Genomic DNA, 26,510 nt, shown 5'->3' on the forward strand with positions numbered 1-26,510 from the left:
ATATTAAGCTCATTCTGGTAAATTGCATATCTTTTCTGACATTTTTTATTTTATGAAGAGAGTGTAATTTAATTTTTTTGAATCTTTCAATTGTGTGTGCCCGTGTGTACATATGTATATGTGTGCATGTATGTACGTAAAGAATAACTAACGGCGCTAAAAAAGGGGAATATAAAATAATCACTCATTAGAGAAGAATATAGAAAATAAAAAAAATATTTAAGCAAAACTCACGTTAAAGACAAAAAAAAGAAAAAAACAAAATTAGAAAATCTTCTTCCACACTTGATGTCTTATTTATTTTCCTTTTAACTAATAGGCAAATTATAAAAAAAAAAAAAAAAAAAAAAAAAAAATGGGTTCATGTTTAAATTCGCACACATAAATGTTTTCCACATGTATGCATACATGCACAAGTAATTTTTACAAAGGAATAAAATATCCCTTTAATTTAAAAAGAAAAGTGTGTAAAAACAGACAAACAGAAACACACGGTGTAACTTTTATATCAAACTTGTGCCGTGAAAACCCAGAAGTTTCTCATTCCACTGGAGAAATGATGAATAACTAAAGTAGGAGAAAAAAAAAAAAAAAAAAAAAAAGTATATTAACTCTATACAACAGATGAGAAGTAAACTATAGACAGTAGTCCATCTTTAATCTGTATATAGTTTATTATTATCTTGTACTTTGCAAAAAAAAAACAGGTATCATTGTAATATCAATTTAATAAATCTCCCACCAATTATTTATCAATTATGTAATATTTTATTTATAGTGGAGGAAGAGTCACAGTTTCTGGATGTGTGTCATGTAGCATAAATGACACTATTTTTTTTTCACATGAAATGTAAGAAAAAAAAAAAAAAATATAATAAAGTAGATTAAGAATAACAAAATGTAATAAAATAAAGTGAAAACAACTTTGTTTAATTGTGAATAGTCCCATATATACATACAAATTCCCTGAACACGTGACAACTCTTAAAGGTGCTTCAAAATGAGTCCAAATTTTTAACAAAATGAATGACACGTCGGTGAAATATGGAACAAAATATTTATACATTTTTCTTTCCCCTGTCTTTCTTATTATTTTTTTCTTTTTTGCATTCCCCATTTGCAGACACCTAATTATATCTGCCAAAAGACACGTACCACTGCTGTGTAGACAAAAATGGAGAACTTAATTCTGGAAGAGAAATATAAAAGTCTCTTGGTTAAAAATAAAATCTCAATTGATATATACAAAATCATACGTTCCATTTCTCGTGTATGTCTTATGTATCTTTGTATGGTCACTTTTTCCCACACATGTATATAACCCCTCATTTAGAAGCTGAAAAACAGCATTTTCATATTTCCCAATAGTATGCATTAAGGGTAAATATATATATATATATTTTACTTATATTTCTCATCTATAAAATTTTACGTCAATGCTAAAAGAATAAATCTAACCATGAAAAAAATATTCTTATAAAAGAGTCTGAGGCCCTTAGAAATAAGTTAGAGGTTCGCGAATTGTAATGTAAAATTGGGGATAGAATTATTTGCAGCATATCTCAATCACTTGAATGCTTATTTTTTTTTGCATTCCTATAGTCCGTTTTATTATACTGACACTTAAAATAGAAACTCGAAGGTGCATACATCGAAAAGGAAAAAGAAGTGGCGACAATAATTCAAGAAAAAGAACATCTCGAAGATGGACTCAACAAAATGAGGAGAGAAAATGAAAATTTGAGCGATGAAATTGTGAAACTTAACGAAAGAATTGTGGTAAAAAATTATGGAAAAAATGTAAAAAAAAAAAAAAAAAAAAGCAAGAAAAATAAAAACAAATGAAATGATATATGCGCATATGAACGTATTAACGTATGAGCGTGTGAGCGTATGAACACATGAATATTCTTATGCTTGTCCACTTTAAAGAGATAGCAGAGCAGCTGTCACCCTACAGCATTTTCATTTCATGCACACAATACACACGAACTTGAAGGACTTGACAGATTTATCCAAAACGTATAGGAAAATGATAAAAAACAGGAACCAGGAATTGCAACACTCGAACCTTTTAGTTTCTGAAAATATGAATCTACGAAATATCATAGAAGTTAAAACTTTTCAAAAATAAGCTTATGAGATGCGTGGTGTTTTCAGTCTACATTGTGTTTCGAAATTGCTGATATTTTAATAGGCATCGTTTAATTTCCTTTATTTTTTTGTTTGACTGTTTGGTTGTTTGATTGCTTGGTTGCTTGTTTATATTTTTCTTTTTTCTTAAGTTCTCATTTTTCACTTCTTTCCCCTTTTGCACACTTTATTTTTTTTTTTCTTATTTCAGATCTCGAATAACGAAAAATTAGAAATAGAGTCAGAACTTGAGAAGAAAAAAAACATCATACATGTGATTAAGGATAAGTATAAAAATAACATAAGCAGGTGTGACACGCAATACCTTTTAACAAAAATAAAATAAAGAAAAGTACAGGGATTATCCCTGTTAGAATTCTTGTCTTTTTCCACACATCACGGAATAGGATATGGTATATATATATATATATGTACTTGATTTTTTTTAGGTTGCTTGATAAATTCGATGAAAAGGACAAAGACATACACGATCTTCAAACTTTTGTCGTAAATGGTAAATGTTGAAATTCGACAACAAATTTGTGAAATGAACACGTGGATTTTATAAGAATTGTGTCGTTTGATAAAAATTTATCATTTTAAATAATCCCAGGGTAAACATTATGTTATCATTATACACTTTAACGTGCGAATGCGTGAACTGGACACACATGTTCACAATGTTTCAACTTTTGTCAGAATTGCACAATTTAAAAGTTCTTATCCGAAGAGAAAAAGAAAATACATTTTATGATGACAGCATACGGGATGACACAATATTAAATATAAGCCTTCACTTAGATATGGTAAATTTATGCAAAAAAAAAAAAAAAAAAGCTTACAAAATTTTACACTTCACCGTTTCACTTATTTTATTACATTTTACTATATTTTTTTTTTTTTTTTTTTTTCTATCCAATTTCTTGTAAAGAAAAAGCTATAGCTATTGCACTTTTTTACATTTTATAAAAAAAAAAAAAAAAAAAAAAAAAGAAAAATAATAAACATTTCAAGATCCTCCATAGTATTTTTCAAAACAAACACTTTTTATCCCTATCTTTTGTAATTTTTTTGTTTTTATCAGATAATTAAAAAGATGGAGGAAAAAATGAAAATATCGGTGGCCAAGTAGAATCTCCAAAGGGAACGTAAATACATACACATCTGGCAAGTGTGGGTTCAGCTGTGCAGGCGGCAACATAGCTTCATGTGTATATATCAGTTTTTTTGTGATGAAAGTGGAAAAAAAAATAAAATAAAAATAAAATAAAAAAAAAAAACATCTTTTCCCAATTTTGACACATTTTCCTTAGAAAATAACAAAAGAGAAAAGGAGAAAAAAAGAGAAGAAAAAAAAAAAAAAAAAAAAAAAGGAAAACCAGAAATTGTTTACGAATGAAAGCATAACAGAATCCTCAAATACTACTGAAAAACTTATTGGACTATTTTAAATGTGAATAAGCATGTGTGGTGCCGTACTTGTGACCCAGTGTGTGTCTGCTGGATGTGCAAGTAAAAATTGTTATAAGACCTCATTATCACAACTGAGAAAATGTCAATTTAGCACTTTTTTTGAAAAGCACAATAATGAAGATAGTAAACTTTTTGAATGTAAAGAAATAAATGATTACAATTATGAGAATATAATAAAAAATAGAAAAACATTTTTAGTTTATGGATATGCTGATTATTCGTATAGGTGTTTCACACATTTTAATAAATTAATAGATGTAAGTAATAAGCATGTGGAATTTAGTTCAGATGAAAAAATTCCCCTATATAAACTTAACATCAGTAAAAACAAATTAGTTGTTCAAAATTTCCACATTAAGTCAATACCAATAATTCAATTAAGACACAAATGTAAGTTAGTGGAAGAGTTATCAGGAAATGAATTAAATGATCAAATAAATTTAAGCAACATGATAAAACGGTCATGTAGTTATTTTGATTCTATTCTCGATGTAAAAAATATAATCGACTTTTTAAGTAGAGAGGAGGAACTCTCAAATAGTGGATATTTAAAATTTTTGAATGAAGAAAAATTCCATAATACATTCAGTTCTTCAAAAAAGACAAATGATGAAGTAACAAGGTTATTATTATCATACCCCAAAAAAATAACAAATGAAGAGGCCCATATGGAAAAAACCTTATCAGAAAAGGAAAAAATTCTGCATCCCCAAGAAATGAATAACATGTCCCAAGAAGATACACTAAAGAATCTACAGTTGAAATATCAATGTACAACATACATTAATTTTAAAAAGCTGGAATTATTACTAAGTTGTGAGAAGAAGAATGCAAATCTTATTAAATACTTTTTAAACGAAATAATCCTTTATCATAACAGTTACTTAGATATAAGTGAGGAATACAGCAAAATAATGGCCAAAGGATTTCTGTATCTTTTTGATGAAGAAAATATATCATTTGAATATTTAATTGAGCTGAAAAATAAATTGTTAGAAAAGGAATATCAATCTCCCATGAATCTTAAAGGCATCAAGTTGATTAACTTCAACGAACCCGTCATTACTTTTGACGATTTTAAAAATGTTCATTTGAAGGGGTTGAAAAAAATAGATGAGTTTTTATCCAATGAAGAAGCAGACGCGCAATCAGACGCTGAGACGAATGCAGAAACAAACTTGGAATCAAACTTGGAATCAAACGCTGAGACGAATGCAGAAACAAACTTGGAATCAAACTTGGAATCAAACGCTGAGACGAATGTGGAATCAAACTTGGAATCAAACGCTGAGGCAATAGCTTTTTCAAAAAATACCATTTTGCAAACAAATTCAAAAGAACACAAAAGTGATAAAATGAAGAATGTAACGAAATCGAAATATCTAAGTAGAATATACAGGATTTTGGCAGTAAAATATTTACATATAGAAGACTACGATAGCACCTTCCATTATGCATTGGAATCATATAAATTGACATTTCCCCTGAAAAATATAGAAACAACTAAATCAAAAGTCCTCATTGAAAATTTAATTTTATATGTTGGAGCATATAACACAAGTGTTATTAACTTTTTAACCAATTTGCAATTTTTATATACCAATAAAATATTCAAAGTAGTTCGATTTCCTCATACGCGTGCAATCAAAGGTGGAAGACCAATGATGAAAAGAGGAAAATCTGGAAAATGGTTATGGCTAAGTCAAGATTGGAAACCTAGATGGTTAAAGAAGAAATCCAAATTGATTTTGGAAGACGAGTGGAAATGTGTTCCCGATAAAAATGTTCCTTTTTGGAATTAAAATTCATTTTTTAGAAAAATAGACATAGAGATCATATCACTATTAGCAATAATTTTTTAGAGCAATCAATACTCATAAGTATGCGTCTCAAAGACACATTTGTCAGTTTTTTGTGGGTGCAGTAAGCCAAAAAAAAAAAAAAAAAAAAAAAAAAAAAACATTTTGAAGGATCCCACATCTAAACAACAAAAATGAAATATTGTTAATAAAATATCGGAACTTTATATACAAAATTGTATTTATAAAGTTTCCGATGGAAGATGCACTTAAATGTGTTTTTAGTGAGACAATATATGTATATACATTTACATATATGTATATATGCATACACTTCACATGTGCTGATATAAATACATAGTTACGTTTGGATCATCTAGACACAAATAATACATGCAAGTGAATATCGTTATATTCTTAACGAACATTTTACTAGGCGCATACACAGAAATGAAGCTATATATTTTTTGCTGGACATAAAGAAAGGAAGAAAAAATAAAACAGGAATGTATATGTTTTTTTAAATGGATTAGTATTAAGACCATATGAACAAAAATCACATGAAACAACGTAAATAGATATATATATATATATAAAAGTAGTTAATTCGTTATTCTGCACGTGTCAGTACAGAATATATGTACTTATCTGACAAACGGGGATAAGGTAAAATATAATGAGCAATGTGCCCTCACCACAAGAATGTACATATATGTAATTCTGTGTCATTGTGTATACATGAGTATGAATAGGTTTTTTTTTTTTTTTTTTTTTTTTTTTTTTTTTTTTTAAACCAAAGGGGTTATATGTCCCGCTATGAAACCAAGTCTAACCTGTCAAGATGGCAAATGAGCAGAATCACATACGATCGCACATGTGCACAAAATCATATGCACATATATTTACGCCGTGACCTGTACACCATCCTTTGTGCTTTCCTGTGTGTGTTCTTGGGAAATTTCCTGAACATTTATTTTATTTCCACGTTTTTTCTTCTTGACAATGGAAATCTTCGCCTTGCGTTCACCCCCAGTGTCTGGAGATAACTTCTTTTCTAAAAGGGCATTGTCGTCATCTTGATCATTTTTGCATTCTGAAAAATTATGAACAATGTTGATGCCATTTTGTTGTGTTAGATTTTTTTTAATTTTACATAAAGCTTGTGCTTTGGGTACGTTCTTAAGCACTTCAAATGCATCTCTGGCTTTCTGCATTTGTATTTTGTTTAAATATAATTCTTTCTTTAAATTTTGCAATTCATCAACTTGATGTTTAGCTGATTTGTCATATAATACTTCTTTGAATTTCATATTTGCATGTATTTTTCTATTTTTAGCAACCTCTTTTAAGTAAGCATTTTGTCTATGTACTTCATTTTCCCTTAACTGTTTTTCTAATTCAATCATAAACAAATCTTTTTTATTGGATGCATCTATAACATTTTCTAAATTATTACACATTAATCTAAGCTCATTTTGTAACTCTTTATTTCGATCTTCATATTGTTTTACTAACATCTCATTACGCACAATTTCATTTTTTAATAAAACAATTTCTGAGTCTTTTTCTTGTATCATTGATTGTAAATGAGATGACTGTTCTTCTAAAATATTTATCTCAGATGTAAATTTATCTACTTTTTCTCGATAAAGTAATTGTTGTTTTTTTAGATTATCCTTCAATTTTGTTATATCTTTTTCATTTTTTTGTAATGCACTTTCCATATATGCTATTCGCATATCACGTGAAACGATTGTTTCCATATATTCTAATGTATCCTTTCTCAATTCACTTAATGTTTGAAATGTGTTTTCATATTTAAAATTAACATTTTTATTTTCTTCTTTCAGTTCAAGTACTTCTTTTTCTAATTCTACAATTGTTGATTTTAAAGAATATATATCGTTATTATCACAACTTAAGTGCAAATTATGGAGTGATTTCTTCCCTTTTTTGTATGAAATTCCTGTGTCCTCATTTGACATGTCATCATTAGCTAACAAACCTTCCTCTTCACAACTACTTCTGCTTTTATACCAGCTAAATTCTTCTTCCTTATTTTTTCCTGTATGTCTATTTTTTGTATCATTCGTTTTATTCAACTGTTTCCCTTTTTCGTTTTTCACCCCATCACGATTTTCAAACTTCCCATAATTTTCTTCCATCACTCCTTTATCTCGATGTTGTAAAAATTTGAAAATATTATGTATATCATTTAGACTTGTATTTTCTTGCAACCTAAGCAAGAAATCATTTTCGTTATCCACAGAACCAATTTCATTTTCCAATTTCGTCAAGACTTTATCTCTTACATTTAAACTTGATTTTAATGATCTTTTCTCTAATTCTACTTTTTTCAAATGTTTTAACGTTTCTTCATATTTTATTTTTTGATCTAGTAATTTTTCTTTTAATTTTATGTTGTCTAAATTGGAATAATCTCTTTCCTTTTCTGCTTCACTACTTTCCATCATCATTTCATTTCTACGTTTTTCATTTTGTATATCTATTTCTAAAGCGTTTATTTGTTTATCTTTTTCTTTTATCAATTCATTTATTTTATTTTTTATCTCTGGTTCAGGTAATTTTTCTTTTGTTATTCTTTTTTTAAAAGGTTCCACATGGTTTCCTTTTGTCATTACTTCGATTTCTTTATTTTTTTTCTTTTCATTATTTGCATAGTTTCCTATGTCACCCTGTGTATCTAGTCTTATATAACCTTTAATACTTTGTACAGGTGAATCAAAACTGATGGATGCACCTGATAAATCGCTTTGCATTTTTTTGCAACCATCAGGAAAGAATGTCGGTTTGGAATTGAACAGACATGGTACCTTACTCAACTTTTTTGAAAATCGTTTATTAGTGTAACCTATAGTGTGATCGAGATTAGGCCCATTCAGATAGCCACTAGAACTTGCATGTGAAAAAATGCTCCCATGTGTAGTTCCATTTGTGTTTCCATTTAAACATTGAAACGAATTCATACAGCTAGCTTTTCTAGAATTTGTTGTCGGTGGGTTGTAGTTAGGAATTACTTGACATGGGCTAATTACATGAGGGTTATAAATAACCCTTTCTTTGTATACTGGTTGATGTGATTTTAATGTTGTTGTAGTTCTATATAATACAGGATTTAGTTTATTATTACTGTATTCATATATATCACGATTACTCATTTTTACATTATTTCCATTTTCTCTTATAATTTCGTTATATTTATTCGAAGGTATTAAATTTGGAGCCATGACAAACGCAGGGGAACTCATTCTGTTCATCCTAAATTTCAATTCATGCACATGTGAGGTATGAGGACATGTAAATTGGCATAACTACAGGATAATATATATCCTATGTAGCAAAAATATTTAAACTGATATAAATTTTCTAAGGATATGTATTCACACACACATTTGCCAATATGCAAAATGGTATAATATAAAAAAAAAAAAAAAAAAAAAAAAAAAAATGATGAAAGGATAACCCCTGTTATCATCCAAATAATTTTTTCTTATTCTTATTGACATCAAATATTTTATTTCAAAGATAGGCTGTTTTAAAAAATATTTATACAAAGACAAGTAAACATTAATAAGTGAAGAAGGGAGGGATAAAATTAATACAAGAAAAAATCTTGTGTGTATTTTTGTTCGTACAAACAAAAAAAGCCGAATGTGTTCTCCTTAAACTTTGATTCATAAAAATGTTAAGGAAAAAATCATAAAATACAATCAACAACAATGTAGGACAGATGAAATGCTATTCAAAAGACGTGATGAAAAAGACGGTTTGAATTAAGACAAAATTCAGAAACATAACAAATATAAAGCTAATTAAATGAAAAAATGAAGTGGAAAAATTAGCAAACATGCTTCTTACATGTATGGAAAAATCATACTAGTAGAAAAGCAAAAACAATGACTCGTCAGAGTCAATGTTCATGTAATGATGAAAGTGCGAATTAAATAATTAAAGTCAAAATTCTTTTTTTTTTTTTTTTTTTTTTTTTTTTTTTCATGTTGTTCCTTTTTACATACATGTATTATGAAAAGCTTTATTTAAATTTATAACAATAAATCAGAGAAAATGTAAACAACATAAAAAGGTGGGTAAAAAAGAAAAAAAACGAATAATAAATTCCACATTTTATATTTGACAATAGCACAACTAATCAAAAATGAAAACGATAAATAAGATGAAGTAGCCAAATAAAACAAAAAAGCATTTACACTTTACATTTGTAATGTAGATTTGTGCTGTTATAGAAAATTTTAAATATCAATTTAAAACCACATGGTAAAAAAGCATAAATTTTAAACAAGTTAACCTTTTCTTGGATATAAAATATGCACACTTTTTTTTTTTTTTTTTTTTTTTTTTAACCATTCTTTTTTAATGTTTAAATGTGACAAGATTTTTGCGAACTATATTAGCTTTGTTAAAAAAAAAAAAAAATGTATTTGGTGCAAATATTTGTATAAGAAGAAAGGTTAATGTCGTTCAATTTCTTAATTTTTCAATTTTTCAATTTTTCAATTTCTCAATTTTTCAATTTTTCAATTTTTCAACTTCTCAATTTTTCAATTTTTCAATTTTTCAACTTCTCAATTTTTCAATTTCTTAATTTTTCAATTTTTCAATTTTTCAACTTCTCAATTTTTCAATTTCTTAATTTTTCAATTTCTTAATTTTTCAATTTTTCAATTTCTCAATTTTTCAATTTCTTAATTTTTCAATTCTTTAACTTTTCAATTTTCCAGTTTTTCATTTTGTTTAACATGTTAAAAGAGAGGTTGGCTCAAAGTAGACACGTCTTTAGAAATAATTATCATATTTTTTTTCGGCACCATTTGTGCGCAAGTGCCTTGCTTGATGTCGGGTTTAGCTTCGCCTAATTCCAGAATGTTAAGGTTTTCGAAAAATTAAAATTTCCTCATAGTTCCACAAATTTTCATTTTCCTTATACCGCATAATATGTTTAATGTTTCTCAATGCCACCAAGTTTATATGAATTTTTTTTTTTTTTTTTTTTTTTTTTCAACCTCGTAGTAAAGCTCGAATAAAGAAAGGAAAATTGCATTTTTCGTTCTATTTTTACAGTGAAAAAATCTTGAGTGCTTCTGCAAAAATAGGGGAGTTCACACAAAATTGGACACTTTTTTCAAACCCTTCAAATTTAAGTAGTTTCAACATGCAAAAGTGTATAAAAACTTATATGAGCTTCAGTTACATTTACTATTTTAACATAAGTATAAATTAAAAAAGTAAAAATGAATTTCAATTACATCTACAATTACATCTACAATTACAGCTACAGTTACATCTACAATTACAGCTACAGTTACATCTACAATTACAGCTACAGTTACATCTACAATTACAGCTACAGTTACAGCAACAATTACAGTTACAATTACGTATATTTTTTTCCTTCCTCTTCTTTATGGAATGGGCATTACATGTATATGTCTATAAATGCACGCTTTACCCCAAAATAAATTCATTTAAAAAAAAAAAAAAAAATTGGAAATCAACATAATTTTCTTCCCCTATTTCGTTAGAAGAGTTATAAATATATACGTCTTCCTCAAGATATGGAGGAAGAACTCTATTTCACTGTTTAGTTGAGGAAAATAAAACCCTTTCAACCTTATTCATATATGCTATTGTTTAACTGAAGAATGGCACAACCTTATCTAAAAATTTTCGCAACTTAATCATGTCACTCCTAGAGCATTTAACCGTGTTTAATTTACTATTTACTTGTGAAGTTCATTCAGAATGGCAATATTCTCCTGTTCCAATAATATATACACATATATGTATAATTCTCTACATATTCTTATATTTTATATTTATAGTCGTGCACCCATTCCTCCTTCATCCGACAGTCTAAATGCACATACCATTTTGCAAAACTGTTGGCCATATGTAACCAACCGAGTAAAAAAAAAAAGGTGCATTGTTTGACGGAAATATTTACGCACACCTTCTTCTGTTCATAAAGGGAACAAAGATCAAAACAAAAAGAAATAGTAATTTATTATATATACCTAAAACACCTATTTATAAAGAACGAATTGTATGGCTATCATTTGATTTTGTCTACTTCCATTCTTCTAATATGGAAAAAAAAAAAAAAATAAATAAAATAAAAAAGCACTAATTCGTGGACAAGAAAAGTGGTATTTATTATGTACACAAAATTTAATTTTTCTAACTACAGCTAGGAAGGCTAAAGTAATCTACTCTTTAAACATGCTTCTTCCCGTTTTCCTTTTAATGTGCTCAATTTTATGTCAGTGATATAATGAAAAATAATAACAGTATAATATGTATTTATTATTCTGGCTTTGATTCAAAAAAGGTGCAGCAATTAATAGTACAATATAAAATAAGGTACTTGTTATATTATTAATTTTAATGAAAAACCTCTAAATTTTTAAAATTTAAAAGCATTAATTAGACAAAGTTAATTTTTTATCACGTTAATTTTCTTTTGATGAAAAAAAAAAAAAAAAAAAAAAAATTACATGGGAAATATATTTTCTTTTTGAACGTAAAAAATATATACATAACAAGTACACACAACAAATATACATTTACAGGTGTACTACCTTTGTTTAAAGTTGAGAATAATTTAAATAAACAGATTTTGATGTTTTCAAAAAAAAAAAAAAAAAAAAAAAAAAAATAATTTATTTTATTTATTATTTTTTTTTTTATTAATTATGCAAATTCGTTAATGAGATGACGGATGTATCAAGTAAACATGCGTACATTCTTTTTACTTTGTGGATGCACGTGTTTGTTAACCTATATATATTATTATGTCATATGATATTATTTTGTTTCATTATACATAACCAAACGTCTCCAGAAGTAGAAAGGATAAGTCTCTATGCTACTGACAAATAATCTTCTCTGTGCGAGACTCATTTACCACCTCTTAATCATCATCCGAATCTTCGTTTGAGTCATCTTCGGGCACGTACTGTTCGTGATCATTTGATATGTTTCTTTGTGATGGGGGAAGTTTTGCACCAGTGTTAGCGTTGTTATTACCTTGGTTGGCACTGTTATTATTATTATTATTACTATGATTGTTGTTATTGTTGTTGTTACTGCTGCCGCTGTTGTTGTTGCCTGCGCTTGCAGAAGTACCACGATCAGCAGTACTTCTTTTGTTTGCCTCATTCCCTCCACTAGCTTCCTCCTCATCACTACTGTCGTCTCTCCTTCCTATATCCCCAAGCATTTGTTGAAATAAGGTAGGCTCATTGTCCAATTCAATGTCTTCAGGGTGAACAAATATTTCTCTCTTTATTTCAGTTTGTGAGTAAGCTCTGAATGGTATATCAAGTTTCTTATCACATCCAAAGTAGCAATCACTTAGGATATAAATAGACACACATAAATTGCCTACTCTATCTACCATAAATTGTAATTTTTCTTCAATTTTTTTTTCACAGTTTTTTACATGTACATATTTTAAAATACGATCATCACCCTTATATGTTGCAATAATCCACCATTCTTCAAATTTCGGTTGCGGAAAAAAAGGGGCATGGATATATCCAGCGGCTTCATTTTCATGTAAATTGGTTCTATCAATATGTACATAAATAGATGCAACATCCCCTTTGACAATATGCGTTTCATCTTCTACTAATATTTCAGCCGTCATTTTAGTATCTGGAACAATATTGCAAAATGATTTAACATCCAAAATTTGATCATCTGTCATATCAGCTAATCCTTTTCTTGTTTCGTGATTTTGATGAACAAAATCTAGTATATCTTTTACAGCGAATTTTCCTTTATGAACATGTTTAATTATGTTTTCATCAAAATGGGGAATTTGCAGTAAACTTGAACTTCTTATATCAAAAGCTTGTATTAAACATCTTCTAAATGTTAAAGCTGCTTGAGCTGTCAAAAACCAATCTCTTAAAATACTAATTTCTATCATACTATGTGTTATTAGTAAAGAAAATTCTAAAATTTTTTTCAAATCCTCCTTTAATTCATCTGATAATAAATCATGTCTTCTTTGCATATGTGCTAAGATTAAAAAATAATTTTTCGTAATAATAGGTACTTTAAAAGTTCTTTTTTTGGGCTCAATTAATTCATCAATCATTTTATTAACATATTTTTCATCCTCCTCTCTATATTCTATATCCCTACTTTCGGCTGTAGCTGCTAACATTTCTGGATATGCCTTTGCCCTACTATTTTCATTTATTGTATATGTTAAATATTGTAGTGTTTCTATTTTCACTCCATTGGGGCCATATTGTTTTTGCTTTTGATAATATATAATAAATATTGCTGGAATAAATACAAGAAATACTAAAAAAAATATAGATAAAATTAATAATTGATATTTCTCATCTATCAATAATTTGGGCAAACCAATTCCTACTTTCATCATGCCTGGTCCATCTGGATTCCCATATTTTTCATAGTTTTCCTTTGATATTTCATCAGTCAATGCTTGATAAGCTTTTGTTATTAAAATAAATTTGGCAGCAGCAGATGTATCATTCGGGTTTTTATCTGGATGATATTTCAATGATTTAAGTCTATAAGCTTTTTTAATTTCTCCTACAGTTGCACCTGCATTTACTTCTAATATTTCAAATGGATCAAATGTCTGCATAGGTTTCGTACTCAGCATCTGCTGTACGAGGATAAATAACAATATCCAAAATAGTACCAAAACAACAAACTGAATTATCCTTATACATCCCAACTTTTCCCATAGTGTTGTGCTTTTATTTCTCTTATCTAATTTTTCCTTACATAATGAACAAGTACATGACCTGTACACACTGTTGTGCTTAGATTTTTTTAAATTGTAACTATCATTGTTGAAAATTTTATTAAATAGTGATTTTATAAAAATATATGTACATGGAATTAATACGCAAATTAAAACAGTTCCAGCAAAAAAAATAAATGCTGAGTCATCATAGCTTAATAATGGCTCTTTTTTACTATCCTTAGTAAAGGTATCGCGAAACTGTGACATTATTATTTACATAAATTGCAGCAAAGTACTTGGGCTCTATAGCTGTGTACGTAACGTATGGCGTTGTGGGTGGGAAAAAATCACCTAATATGTACACAAGTACATTTATAAGTACATAGGAGTATTTTTACATATACGTGGTGGTACTCATATGTACGTGTGTGGTGTTGGTATTTACATATATGTGGTGGTACTCATATGTACGCAGGGGCACTTATATGTAATATGTGGATATATGTGCACATAGGCATATTTAAGTTACAATAACATACACACACAAAAAAAAAAAAAAAAAAAAAAAAAAAAAAAAAAAAAAAAAAAAAAAAAAAAAAAAAAAAAAAAAAAAAAAAAAAAATTTAATTAAAAAAAAAAAAAAAATATAAAAAAAAAAAAAAAAAAAAAAAAAAAAAAAAAAAAAAAAAAAAAAAATAAAAAAAAAATTAAATATTTTTTTTTTCACCTTTTAAAAAAAAAAAAAAAAAAAAAAAAAAAAAAAAAAAGTGAATATAATAAGCAATCTAATTTTTGTACAACATTATGACATTTACATTCATTGTTTTAAAAATTTACGAAAAGTTGATAGGCGAATTTTTTTTTTTTTTTTTTTTTTATATTTGTAAATAAAAAATTATATACACTTTTGTGGACTCCATGCTTTTAAGCTTTTACATACATTTTTTTAAATTTTTAAGCTGAGCGTTCATGAATTCTTTTCAAACAACTAAAAATTACATCATTAGGTGGTAAAACAAACCACCATTTTAGAAATTTGTTCATTACACCAAATCAGATCTTTATCGCTTCTAAGAATTTCTTCTTTTATCTTCAATGAGAGACTAAGAGAATTATTTTTACGTTCACGGCATTATGTTATATAATGGAACCTCGAAAGGCTTACTGATTAAAACTTTTATACATATAAATTTACATACATATCACATAGATATATATACATATTGGGTCCATCATTCAATTTGTGTTGAAAATATTCCTAATTACGTGTGTAAATTTTATATCCATATAATTACTACGGCAATTTTTTGTTGCTTTTTAAGAAAACATATTTATTGTAATGAAATTTTAAAAGCGTTTACTACTCTAATTATAGCTCACATTATTCAACTTCTTATTCCTTTTTGCTTTCCCAAGCATTTATTCATAAACATGATAAGATGAATACAATGAAATTAAACATTCTAGTGTACATTTTACCATTCGCATACGTAGCAACATACTTTTGGCAAGGAATTTTTTCCTTTAGGTTTATAACATGGGATGCTGCTGCACCAAGCTAATAGGGAAAAAATACCCAAATTTATTTCATCAATAGGCTTTAATTATAAGAGGAATAGCAATGATAATTCCACACCAATTTCTTTTTTTTAATCACATTATAGTGTATAATTTGAAATTAAACAAAAAGTAATTTTTTTTTTTTTTTTTTTTTTTTTTTGAGTGTGTGTCTGTGTGTGTGTTATATTATGATATATGAAACATACGCATTAAGAAAAAGGGATAGAACAAATATTACATTGTCTGATGCACAATTCTGTACCACACTAACTTTACACATTGTTGATTTAGTGTTTTACTACTTCTCTAAAAAGGTAGACAAACAAGAATAGGAGAAATTACACATATTAAACATTTTTTATAAAAATATTTTGTACACCTGCATAAAATTATTTTTAGAACATATAATAAATAGGCACAAAGTGATTTAGGAGAAATGTTCTATGTCAACTTTATGATCTATTGTTACCTTTTTGCAACTTTTTTTTTTTTTTTTTTTTCATCATTCCAAAACCCATCTACATATAAAATACTGTTAAAATTATAAAAAAGAGAAAAATTGTAATAATAGTATTAAAGAAGTAATAAAAATATTATTTCCCCTGTGAACCTTAATTAAGCATACTTAGATAGACAAACGTAAAATCAAAAATCAAAAAAATAAGACAAGGTTGTCAAGCCATATGTTTATTTGTATATTTATTATGTAAAATGTAATTTGCATGGTGATTTTAAAAAGTGTTAATACAAAAAAACTGAAATAAATTATCTTTTTAAAATATACTTAAAAAAATTTTTTTTTCTTATGGTCCATAACATTATAGTTTTTTTTTTTTTTTTTTTTTTTTTTGGCTTATATGTTTTGTTGGTATTTTTTTTTTTATTTCTTACAGCCAAATAGATAAAATAGCTGTTTACACCATGCAAATAAAATTTCCACATTAATTTGCTTACATGCAAGGTAAATAATTGGACAAGTTTTTTTTTTTTTTTTTGGGGGGAGGGTGAAGTGGGGGTTAGCTATTATTAGCATGTTTAAATAAAACTACGAATAAATAAATTGTTCCTCCCAACATACGAGATTAGCTACTTTTTTATTTTATATTAAAACGAACTGATGAATTTCTAATGCAAACTGAAACAAAAAATATATATATATATATATATATATATATGGTTTACATATTTCACATGTGTTGTACATATATTATTCAGGACATTTTTATCATTTTTTTATCATTCTTCCTCCGCACATTGACAATTTTTATTTTCCTTTTGGAAACATCACATTTTACTGAGGCATCAGGTATCAGTCTACAAATATTATTTACTGCTTGTTACATACACATATACCTATCAGTGGTGTAAGGAAGAAAAAAAAAAGGAACCATGTCACGTATACAAAGTTCAACAGAAAAATACTTTAACAAAAATATATATTTCGATTTTCCCATGGATTTAAACAAGTGTAATGATGTTTCTATAAACAGTAATTATTCCAGCGTGTGTAACCGTCTTCCACGCATTTTGAAAATGTACGCTAGGGAGTTAAACTGTTCTAGTGATGAACACAAAAGTGACGGTTCTCATATAAGGAGTGAAAACTTACTTAATCATAGAACTGAACATATTAGTGATAACACATATCTGACAAGCATACATCACGTAAGCGATGCAATAACGTCACATAATGAAAACTTTGCATACCCGAATAGTGAGAATTTAAATTGTTACAACTCATCTTTAAATAACAATATTTGTGGAATCGAAAATAGAATTTATTCTTCTTGCTTAACTTCATCAATATTAGTAAAACATCATTCAACAGAGAATTTGCGAGATGAGGAAAGGAACAAAGGGGTGAATTATCAGGAAGGATCTTATAATGTATTTGACAATCAGATAGTTAATTCCACGAATAATGAAAATAACAGTAGGAGAAATAACAACCAATTTAGTACCGTTAAAAATGGAAAAAACGAGGAATTCGATATTTTTTTTGGAAATAACTCCTCATATGATAAAGGTTATGTGAATACAATGAAAACTTCTTCTAATTGTCTTCCAATTAAAAACAGTTCAAAAAATGAATATAACCTGTGTAATATTAACAATTGTAGAAATGACAAAGTCTCTTCACCCCTTGACAAAAGTTGTGTCTTGCTTGATGTTAGTAATGATCCGAAAACTACAAATAAGTATGAGATAAATTATTCTACCGCAATTCCCCACCCAGAGTGTATAGCACACGAAAATGCCAATTCTGAAAAGGAACAGGGTCTAAATAAATTATCACATATAGATGCTTATAAGGTTGAACGCATATCAGTTTCTTCAGGTGATGAAATGCATGGGAGTAAAAAAGTGTTTAACACAAATTTGGGTTTATTAAATGAAGATAATTTAGCACTATCCGAAATTGCATGTAACAGCCTTGGGGATGGTTTAAAAAGAGTCAAAAAATACAATAGTGAACAAAATTATAATTTTATGGAAGAAAAAAAAGATCGTTCAGATTCACTTTTTAATAAAAAATTAAAAAGCTACTCATTAGATGATATAAAAAAGGGTAAGGTCGAAATCCCAAGTGTTATTTTTATAAAGTTACCATTTAATTCAAATGGTAGCAATGTAATAGATTCGTATAGGCGAAATAACAAGTTGCTCAATTTTATGAAGGACTGTAACGATTCGGTTGGTCTTATTTTAAAATATCCACAAATTGAAAAAATTAAAAATATAACATTTAAAGTACCATCTGAAATTGCCCCTGCAATTAGAAGGAATATCGGTTCATCCATTATATATGAAGATAAGTTTGATAGGAGCGATTATCACCCAAATGTTCAAAATTTACATATGGGAAAAATATATGAAAATCATGTTTTTAGTCTACTGAAAAATAAAAAGAAATTGGGAAAGAAATTATTCAACAAAAGTAACATATATAAAAAATATAAATACAATAATAACAATGGCTTTTGGATAAGTAACATTGACAAGAATCGATTAGTTGACCCTGAAAAAAACGGTAGCTATATAACAGAACTGGTATATGAAAAAAATAATTCATATGATGAAGAAGTGAAAACGTTAATGCATTGTAAAGGCCACAATGTTATTCCTCCTATAGAAGAATTATACAAAGACAATAATTTTTATTTATTCTTACAAAAGGAAAAAATGTATCATCCTTATTTCAACCCAGTGATGGCAACTACTATGCGTAGATATGATGTAGAAGGGGTATCAGACTACAAATATCTTGATACGTGTGAATGTATAACACCCTTTATTCAGCAATCATAATTATGTTCACACCGGTGTAAATGTGAATGGATACAAAATAGTGTTACATGTGTGTAATAAATACAAAACTGTATATGCAATTATATATTATTATTTTGTTCTTCTTCTTTTGAATTTTTATGGATGAAAAAAGGTTTTTTTTTCTCTTTTTTTTTTTTTTATTTCTTTTTTTTAATTATACCTACCACATGTACATGTTCCTTTAGAGTTGAAGAACAAAAATGTTTAGCTAAAATTTTTTTTCTGCTCTGCTTATTTTTATTTGTTTATTAAGGGGGGAAATTATTAAAAAATATTTTTTACTCCCATGTTTTTACATAAAAATTGTTTATGTTAACGTAGCTTATTTTGCTGCATTGGTTGTATGCAACTAGATCGCTATATAAAACTGTGCTTATTTTATTTTAGCTCACATGTCAAATGTTTTTAAAATATGTGTTACTTCCACTATTTTGTCCGTTCCATCGGTCCGTTTGTTCTTTTTATGATGTTTTTATATTGTATTATTCGATTTTGTTTTTTCTTTTTTTTCTTTAAATAAAATTAACAACACTGACTTTCCACTTAAATATTCACAATTTAATTTGGTCGTTTTATTTTAATTATTTTTAAAAGGCAAATCCTACTTAAAACTGTCTTTCAATATGCATATAAAAGCTGCATGTAGAAGACTGTGCATGTTCCACATTTCAAAAAAGAGCACTTATTGATATCTTAAATAAGTAATTAACGTTATGGTTACCTTAAAAAAAAAATAAGAACTTTTTTCCTTTTTTCATATAAGCAAAAAGTGGTAAATACTTCTGTTTGAGGGGAAAGAAAAAAAAAAAAAAAAAAATGTATATAATTTATGCTAGTGCAACGTAAACATGCAATATTCATGTAGAGTAAAATTTAACACAGTGATATTAGCACATATTTTATACATATTCAAATATATATGACACGCGTTTGTTACGTAATAAGCTTAAATAATTTAAGATAAATGCAACCAAATAAGCTCGTTATTCCCAAAAGTGAACAAAATTAAGCACATCTGTATGCGCAGGAAGTTTAACAAAAAAATCGTTTTACAAACTAGTTTGCTTTTCTGCATGGTTATTTTCTATTTATTATTTTTTTTTTTTTTTTTCGCCCATTATGCATACACAATAATACACACGCATGTATGTGCATGTGTAAACACGTGTGTACGTATATTTTTATAATATTTTATCGTTTTTTTTCCGAGGGGGGAGGAATTAAATTAAGATTTAAGGGATCTATACTTATTTTTTCGTCATCTACAAACTGAATAATTGCTTCTTTTTTTTTTTTTTTAATTTTGATTGAATGTGCTTTTTCAAGGGAGAGAAAAAAAAAAAAAAAAAAAAAGAATAAAAAAACGCGCTTTGTGAAATAGGAGTGTGATCATTTTGTGTTTTTGTGTTATTAATTCTTTTCTTTTATTTTATTTTTATTTTTTGATTTTTTTTTTAATATATGGAAAAACATAATATTAACTGTTTTTCAACGACCCTTACGCATAAAGACATGGGTGAAAATTTTTGGAAAAAAAGTCAAACATGTCATATTCGTGCGTTATTTTAGTTATATATATACACAGCAGCTAACCAAAATTCACCATAACACAAGTGTATATTTCTTACGACACTATTGATGTGTTTATTTTTGCATATGATTGAATCTGTCCGTCGTTATAGCATAGTGGCATTTTGTTCTCTTCATCACTTATTTACCACGAATGCTTCTTCAAGTAATATTCATTTGACGCTGCATTTGCGAAATATGTTATTATTATCACGAATGCTGAAGCTACAACTGTACAGCAGCTTCTTCCTTATTACCTTTTATGAAATGTCTATTATTTATGAACTGAGTTTTATTCATCCAAATTAATGCAATTTTGAGGAAGGATCGAATTGAAACTTTTAAGATAAATAAGGATGCATTTGTACTTATATATATATATATAAAATATACATACATGTATCCATACACTTTTACAATTTTTAAAAGGATGCACAATCTATTAATGCATTATGCGTTTGGTACCTTATTCATCATCTCATTAGCTACAATTATGTTTTTATTTTATTTTCCTATATTATAATTTTTTTTTTTTTTTTTTCTTTTTTTTTGCGTATCATAATCGTCACCTTTTTGGTGTATAGGATTGTAGTACTCTTCTATAGTACTGGGTCTTCCGTTTTAGCTACATCGCTAAGGTGATATAGTCAATAGGGCATATTATATATATACATATATATTTATGCATATTTATTAACTCCATTTTACCTCTATTTTATTCAGTTTTATCATCATTTTATTGCACATCTTTTTCAACATATTTTTCCATACTCCTATTTTTACACACCCATAATCCATTCGTATTCACCTGAAAACGCTTTGGGATGAGTATGTCCATATGTCCCCATAAAATACAACTATGAGAAGGAAAAAATTTGAGTTTGTCTATTAGATACTTATCTGCGTATAGTGTTCAGCTAATTTGGGCACTGTTCATATTATATGTAATTCATGCTATTGTTGAATCATCCATTTAGGTTGTATCATATGGTATATGTATATATGCTTGGATTTAAATGAAATAAAAAAATTCATTTTTTTTTTTTTTTTTTTTTTTTTTCTACAACGAATAAACCAAATCTTTTTATGAAAATAGAAAAAATATTTTATATATATTTGACAATTCACATTTGATGAAGTAAAATATTTAAGAGTCGAACATTAATGGAAAATATATCAGAAATGAAATCATATGAAGATAAGGAAAGAGAGCCTATATGTTTTGGAGACATTTCGGAAAACTACAATTTCTCCCCAAATAACTACACCATTAGTGATTCATTTGAAAAAAAAGAAAAAAAAAAAAAAAAAGTGAGGGAACATGAGAATAACAGAATTATGGAGAGTTTGGATGGGAGGAGTGATTTTTTCAATGATGATAAAAATTCCTGTTCATATTCTAAAGGAAGCGATAACATATCAGCAGAAATGAATAAACAAGAGGCAGAGAAATCAGCATCTCCTTTATATGAGAATAACGAGGGTTGTAAAACGAACAAGTATAACAGCAATAACATTGTCGGAAGTAGTAACAGCACCATACCATTGAGTAGCGAAAATTTAGAGGAAAACATTTTAAAAAAATTGAAAGATCATAGTTCCTACGATGATGAACATTTTGGAAGTGATGGTGAGAGTTGTAAAATCCTAAAATTTTGCTCAAAGAAATCCACTCAAAAAGGAAAATCAAGTGAAGAGATTAATTGGAGACTTCATAAAAGTAGTTTAAAAAGTGAGGACAGTAACAGTAAATTTGAAAATTATGATCATGTGATGGACGCAAAATTTTATAGGGATGGTAACACTAATTTCTCGCATATATCATCATACGAAATGACAGAAATTGGAAATACAGAAAAAACAGGTCTTTGGCTTGTAGACACTATAAACGAAATGTTAGACAAATTATGTGATAAGAATGATGAAGATTCATGCATAAACAGTAGAGCTAATATTCATACAAATTCTAATTCTAAGAATTTAAATAATCCAGAATTAGCAAAAAATAGGATATTTAAATGGCCAGAATATTTAAAATTTCAGAACATAATTTTTTATAGCCATATATTACCCATTTATGAAGAAATAAGGAGTGTTTTTATTGAATACCAAAGGCGAATATTAGAACAGAAAAATAAAAACGGAAGAGAATATTCATATGTGTTAAGATTACCTATATTTCCCCACGAAAATGTAAAGGACAAATGTATCTCAGAGACCTATTCAAATTTACCAGATTTAAATGAAATAAATGAGGGCACAGCTTGGGAACAATACGCTCGAAGTAGATATAACATTAACTGGAGAAGTAGCATGTCAAACAGGAGAAGTAGCACATCCAATGGGAGAAGTAACATGACAAACGGGAGCAGTAACATGCCATACGGGAGATACCATAAAAAGTTTGCACTAATAAACGATGATGATTATGATGATAACCTATTTTTCAATTTACCATATGTACTCCAGAAAGTGAGAGATAAATATAATAATTTCTGTGAATATGTTGGAAAAGAGTTAGAACACATAGATAGAGAAAATTACACCATGAAACAGTACTGTTTTGTAGTTTCTAAAAGTTTTGCTAAGAATATTATAAGAACAATACCTTTTTCAAAATTCCCTATATTACTTAAACATATGTTTAATTCTTTCCATATGTGCATGCGTCAGGAGAATAATGAGTTTATGAGTGAAACAGATTTTATGAATTCAAATAATTTACAGCATAGTAGTAATAACTTGAACACTATGTATACCTTGCCAATTGACTTAGACAATTCTATATCCAACTTAAATTCTACTATTCGATTAAATTATATTGGACATGCAAAAAAAAACACATGTGTAAATTCAAATCCATTATTTACATCAAATGGGGAAAATCAATTTTTTTCTGGAGGTATAAACACAACAACAAATGAACAACGGAGAAGACACAGCATCTCCTTAAATTTTAATGGCATAAATAGAAATAATAAAAATTTATTAGGAAATACATTAGAGGATAGAAGAAATTATTTAACTAGAAGTTTTAATACTCTACCTAAATATGTAAAAACGTGTGCTAATAGTAGAAGCAAATTGAGTAAGTCTTTAAGATCAAATGATTTAATAAAAATGTCAAGTATGAAAAATAATTCATTTATAAACACAGATATGTTAGATAGGAGAAGAACATCATGCACTCCTGAGACAAATAAGAACGAAATTACGAGAATTGATACAACAGTAGATCACGACACAACAAATAATTATTTAGAAAACACTCAAATCAATTCTCTTAACGGTATAAATGAATCCATTAATGTATCTGAGAGTGATAATTATTACACGGCAAAATCATTACCCCTTAACTAATCCCCCAACCCACCAAAAAAAAAAATATATTGATGCAGAAAGGTACTGTTGGTGGGAAATAAATTGATGTTGTGGATGTTCAATTTTAAATGCACATATCTGTATATATTCGGAAGGAACAAAAAGTGGTTATAGAAAAGATGTGTTTCCCTCTTTCCCCCACCCCCACACCCACAGACAGACAGACCCGTGCATATGTATCAGCACATTAACATATTCTGGTTCATATCACGTGTAACCTTTCGTTTCGAGAAATTAGTACATTCCCTCTAATGATTCTCCATTAGTATTTCTCCATTCGCTATTCCTTGTTCGCCTTTTCTTTTTTTTTTTTTTTTTTTTTTTTCGTTTCTGCTGGTAAGTCTCTTAAGAAGTGTAATTTTTTTTTTTTTTCACGAAACTGAAGAGAACACTTGTTGAAGTTACCCATTTAATCCTTCACTTTTTTTTTTTTTTTTTTTTTTTTTTGCAAATAAAGCGTTTATCATTTTTTGTGCTTACATTTATGAGTATTTACACACGGCACATCGAACTGAATATACTGGCTTATGATATATAATTACCCCCATTTTATGCACCACGCACATGCACGTACTTGAGTGATTTATTTGTAAGAAAACAATAGTAATGATAGTAAAAATGATAGTAAAAATGATAGTAAAAATGATAGTAAAAATGATAGTAAAAATGATAGTAATAATAGAAACAGTAGTAATGACAGTAATGAACGTAATAACTCCCTTCAAATTTTCCACTTTAAATGTAAAAAAAAAAAAAAAAAAAAAAAAGTGCATCACACTCGTTTGCACAAACCGTTGCATACTTCTTTGAACCCTGCAAATTTAAATAATTCATTTGAATTGTTCGGTGTGGCCTTATTTATTCCCGTTGTTTATTCTAATGTGTGACGAATACACGCAAGACGACGTATGAGTTTTCGAAACACTAGAGGGGAATACGTTTGAATTTTCAGGGGAAACCCAATCAAAAGTAAAATATAATTACTACAAAAAAAAAAAAAAAAAAAAAAAAAAAAAGAGTTCCTGTTGTTAGGATAGTAGACAGTCCAAATACATCCTTTCATTTTATTTTATTTATTTTTTTTTTTTTTTTTTTGGCAAAAATTAAAATATACTTCTTTACAAAAACGATTACTTGTAACACCCTTTAATTCTTTTGTTATTTTTTCCATTCATTCGTTACATTCGTGCAACACTTATTTACATTCATTGGGAAATTTACAACAGTTCACCAAAATTTCCACACTTTTCAGAAAAAATAATTTGTTGGGAAGAGCAGTTTGCAATTGTAAACATACGTACATGCATTTGTATATATGAATCAAGGAATGTTATCACAAATGCATTTTTAAAATCCGTTTCATAAAAATGAAATGAAATTTATTTTCTTCTAATTCAGGAAAGAAATGTGAGTCCTTTTATTTAAAATAATTTTCCATTTTTTTTAAATTATACACTTTTTATTATTTTATTTTATTATTTTTTTAATTTTTTTTCCATTTAAATGCATCTAACCTGTGCGCTTAAAACGAATGTGTGGTACACAAAATTAAAATACGGTATATATGCACGTAGGCTTAAACAAATAAACATGTGTAAAGAGGAACATACAGTGGGTTCATACAGTTTATATTATTATTTGTTCATAAAATGTAGATTAGCCTTTTTTTTATTGAATTTTTGAATTTTTTTTATTTTTTTCCATATAATGTTTTTCTATCCTTTGAATTATGTGAATTAAGTATATGGATTGACGAAGAGGATATTCTTTCTTTTTTAATGGGAATAAAATAACGTCATGGGAAAATTTTACTTTTACATTTTTCAAAAAAGGGTTTTATTCAGCATTGTTTTTATATTCAATGAAAAGTATAATGCGCATTTTATTTTATATGACACCAGTCACTGCGTTGGCCTTTTTTTTTTTTTTTTTTTTTTTTTTTAATAGCACTTATTGTAAAGCATGTTATATGTTTGTAAATACACATAATAAAATTTTTATGAAATAACTGTTCATCCAACATGTATATTTTATTACAAGCAAACATGAACACTATTATAAATATTCATGAAGAATACATTATGTGTATATATGTAAATTTTTTATATGATTATTTTGTGTTTCCATTATGAATACATATAAACAAGTGTATAAATATGTTACACTGTTATTTATGTACGTATGCTGTTGACATATTTACCAATGCTTATCCCTTTCACTACCATTGAAAGCATTATTAGTCGCTGTGCTATTTTAAAGTTGAAAAAAAAAAAAAAAAGAAAAAAAAAGAAAAAAAAATAATTTCTGTTACCCAATTTTAGAATAAAATGAGTTGCATTTTTTTTTTATTTTTTATGGAGGATATGTATTTCCCCATCTTTAAAGCGTTTTCAATTATGTATGAATGATACAGCGGTAGTAACATATATTAATATATATTATTACCAGCTTATATTATTAGAAAAAATTTTCATACTTCTAATTTTGCCATTTGT

The 26,510-nt window shown here is 27.5% G+C and overlaps 6 protein-coding genes across 6 annotated transcripts; 4 read left to right on the plus strand and 2 right to left on the minus strand.

Moving 5' to 3' along the window:
- Positions 1-1,174: 1,174 nt before the first annotated feature.
- PGO_141860 (conserved Plasmodium protein, unknown function) lies at positions 1,175-3,265 on the plus strand (the record flags this gene model as incomplete). The annotated part of the gene is made up of 8 exons (XM_028690180.1): positions 1,175-1,216; positions 1,447-1,512; positions 1,633-1,779; positions 2,000-2,113; positions 2,345-2,442; positions 2,583-2,647; positions 2,833-2,939; positions 3,218-3,265. The coding sequence occupies 8 exons, from the start codon at positions 1,175-1,177 to the stop codon at positions 3,263-3,265; spliced, it is 687 nt and encodes a 228-aa protein (XP_028545981.1).
- A 331-nt stretch (positions 3,266-3,596) lies between these two features.
- Positions 3,597-5,408, plus strand: PGO_141870 (hypothetical protein, conserved; the record flags this gene model as incomplete). The annotated part of the gene is made up of 1 exon (XM_028690181.1): positions 3,597-5,408. The coding sequence occupies one exon, from the start codon at positions 3,597-3,599 to the stop codon at positions 5,406-5,408; it is 1,812 nt and encodes a 603-aa protein (XP_028545982.1).
- Positions 5,409-6,307: 899 nt separating this feature from the next.
- Positions 6,308-8,674, minus strand: PGO_141880 (hypothetical protein, conserved; the record flags this gene model as incomplete). The annotated part of the gene is made up of 1 exon (XM_028690182.1): positions 6,308-8,674. One exon carries the CDS (start codon positions 8,672-8,674, stop codon positions 6,308-6,310), a length of 2,367 nt encoding a protein of 788 aa, XP_028545983.1.
- A 3,680-nt stretch (positions 8,675-12,354) lies between these two features.
- On the minus strand, positions 12,355-14,442 carry PGO_141890 (translocation protein SEC63; the record flags this gene model as incomplete). The annotated part of the gene is made up of 1 exon (XM_028690183.1): positions 12,355-14,442. The coding sequence occupies one exon, from the start codon at positions 14,440-14,442 to the stop codon at positions 12,355-12,357; it is 2,088 nt and encodes a 695-aa protein (XP_028545984.1).
- Positions 14,443-17,124: 2,682 nt separating this feature from the next.
- Positions 17,125-19,044, plus strand: PGO_141900 (hypothetical protein, conserved; the record flags this gene model as incomplete). Its single annotated transcript, XM_028690184.1, has 1 exon — positions 17,125-19,044. The coding sequence occupies one exon, from the start codon at positions 17,125-17,127 to the stop codon at positions 19,042-19,044; it is 1,920 nt and encodes a 639-aa protein (XP_028545985.1).
- A 2,754-nt stretch (positions 19,045-21,798) lies between these two features.
- On the plus strand, positions 21,799-23,994 carry PGO_141910 (hypothetical protein; the record flags this gene model as incomplete). The annotated part of the gene is made up of 1 exon (XM_028690185.1): positions 21,799-23,994. The coding sequence occupies one exon, from the start codon at positions 21,799-21,801 to the stop codon at positions 23,992-23,994; it is 2,196 nt and encodes a 731-aa protein (XP_028545986.1).
- Between the last annotated feature and the right edge of the window lie 2,516 nt (positions 23,995-26,510).

The sequence above is a fragment of the Plasmodium gonderi genome (genome assembly GCF_002157705.1).
Source record: "Plasmodium gonderi DNA, contig: Chr14, whole genome shotgun sequence".
In the NCBI taxonomy this organism is placed as follows: Eukaryota; Apicomplexa; class Aconoidasida; order Haemosporida; family Plasmodiidae; genus Plasmodium; species Plasmodium gonderi.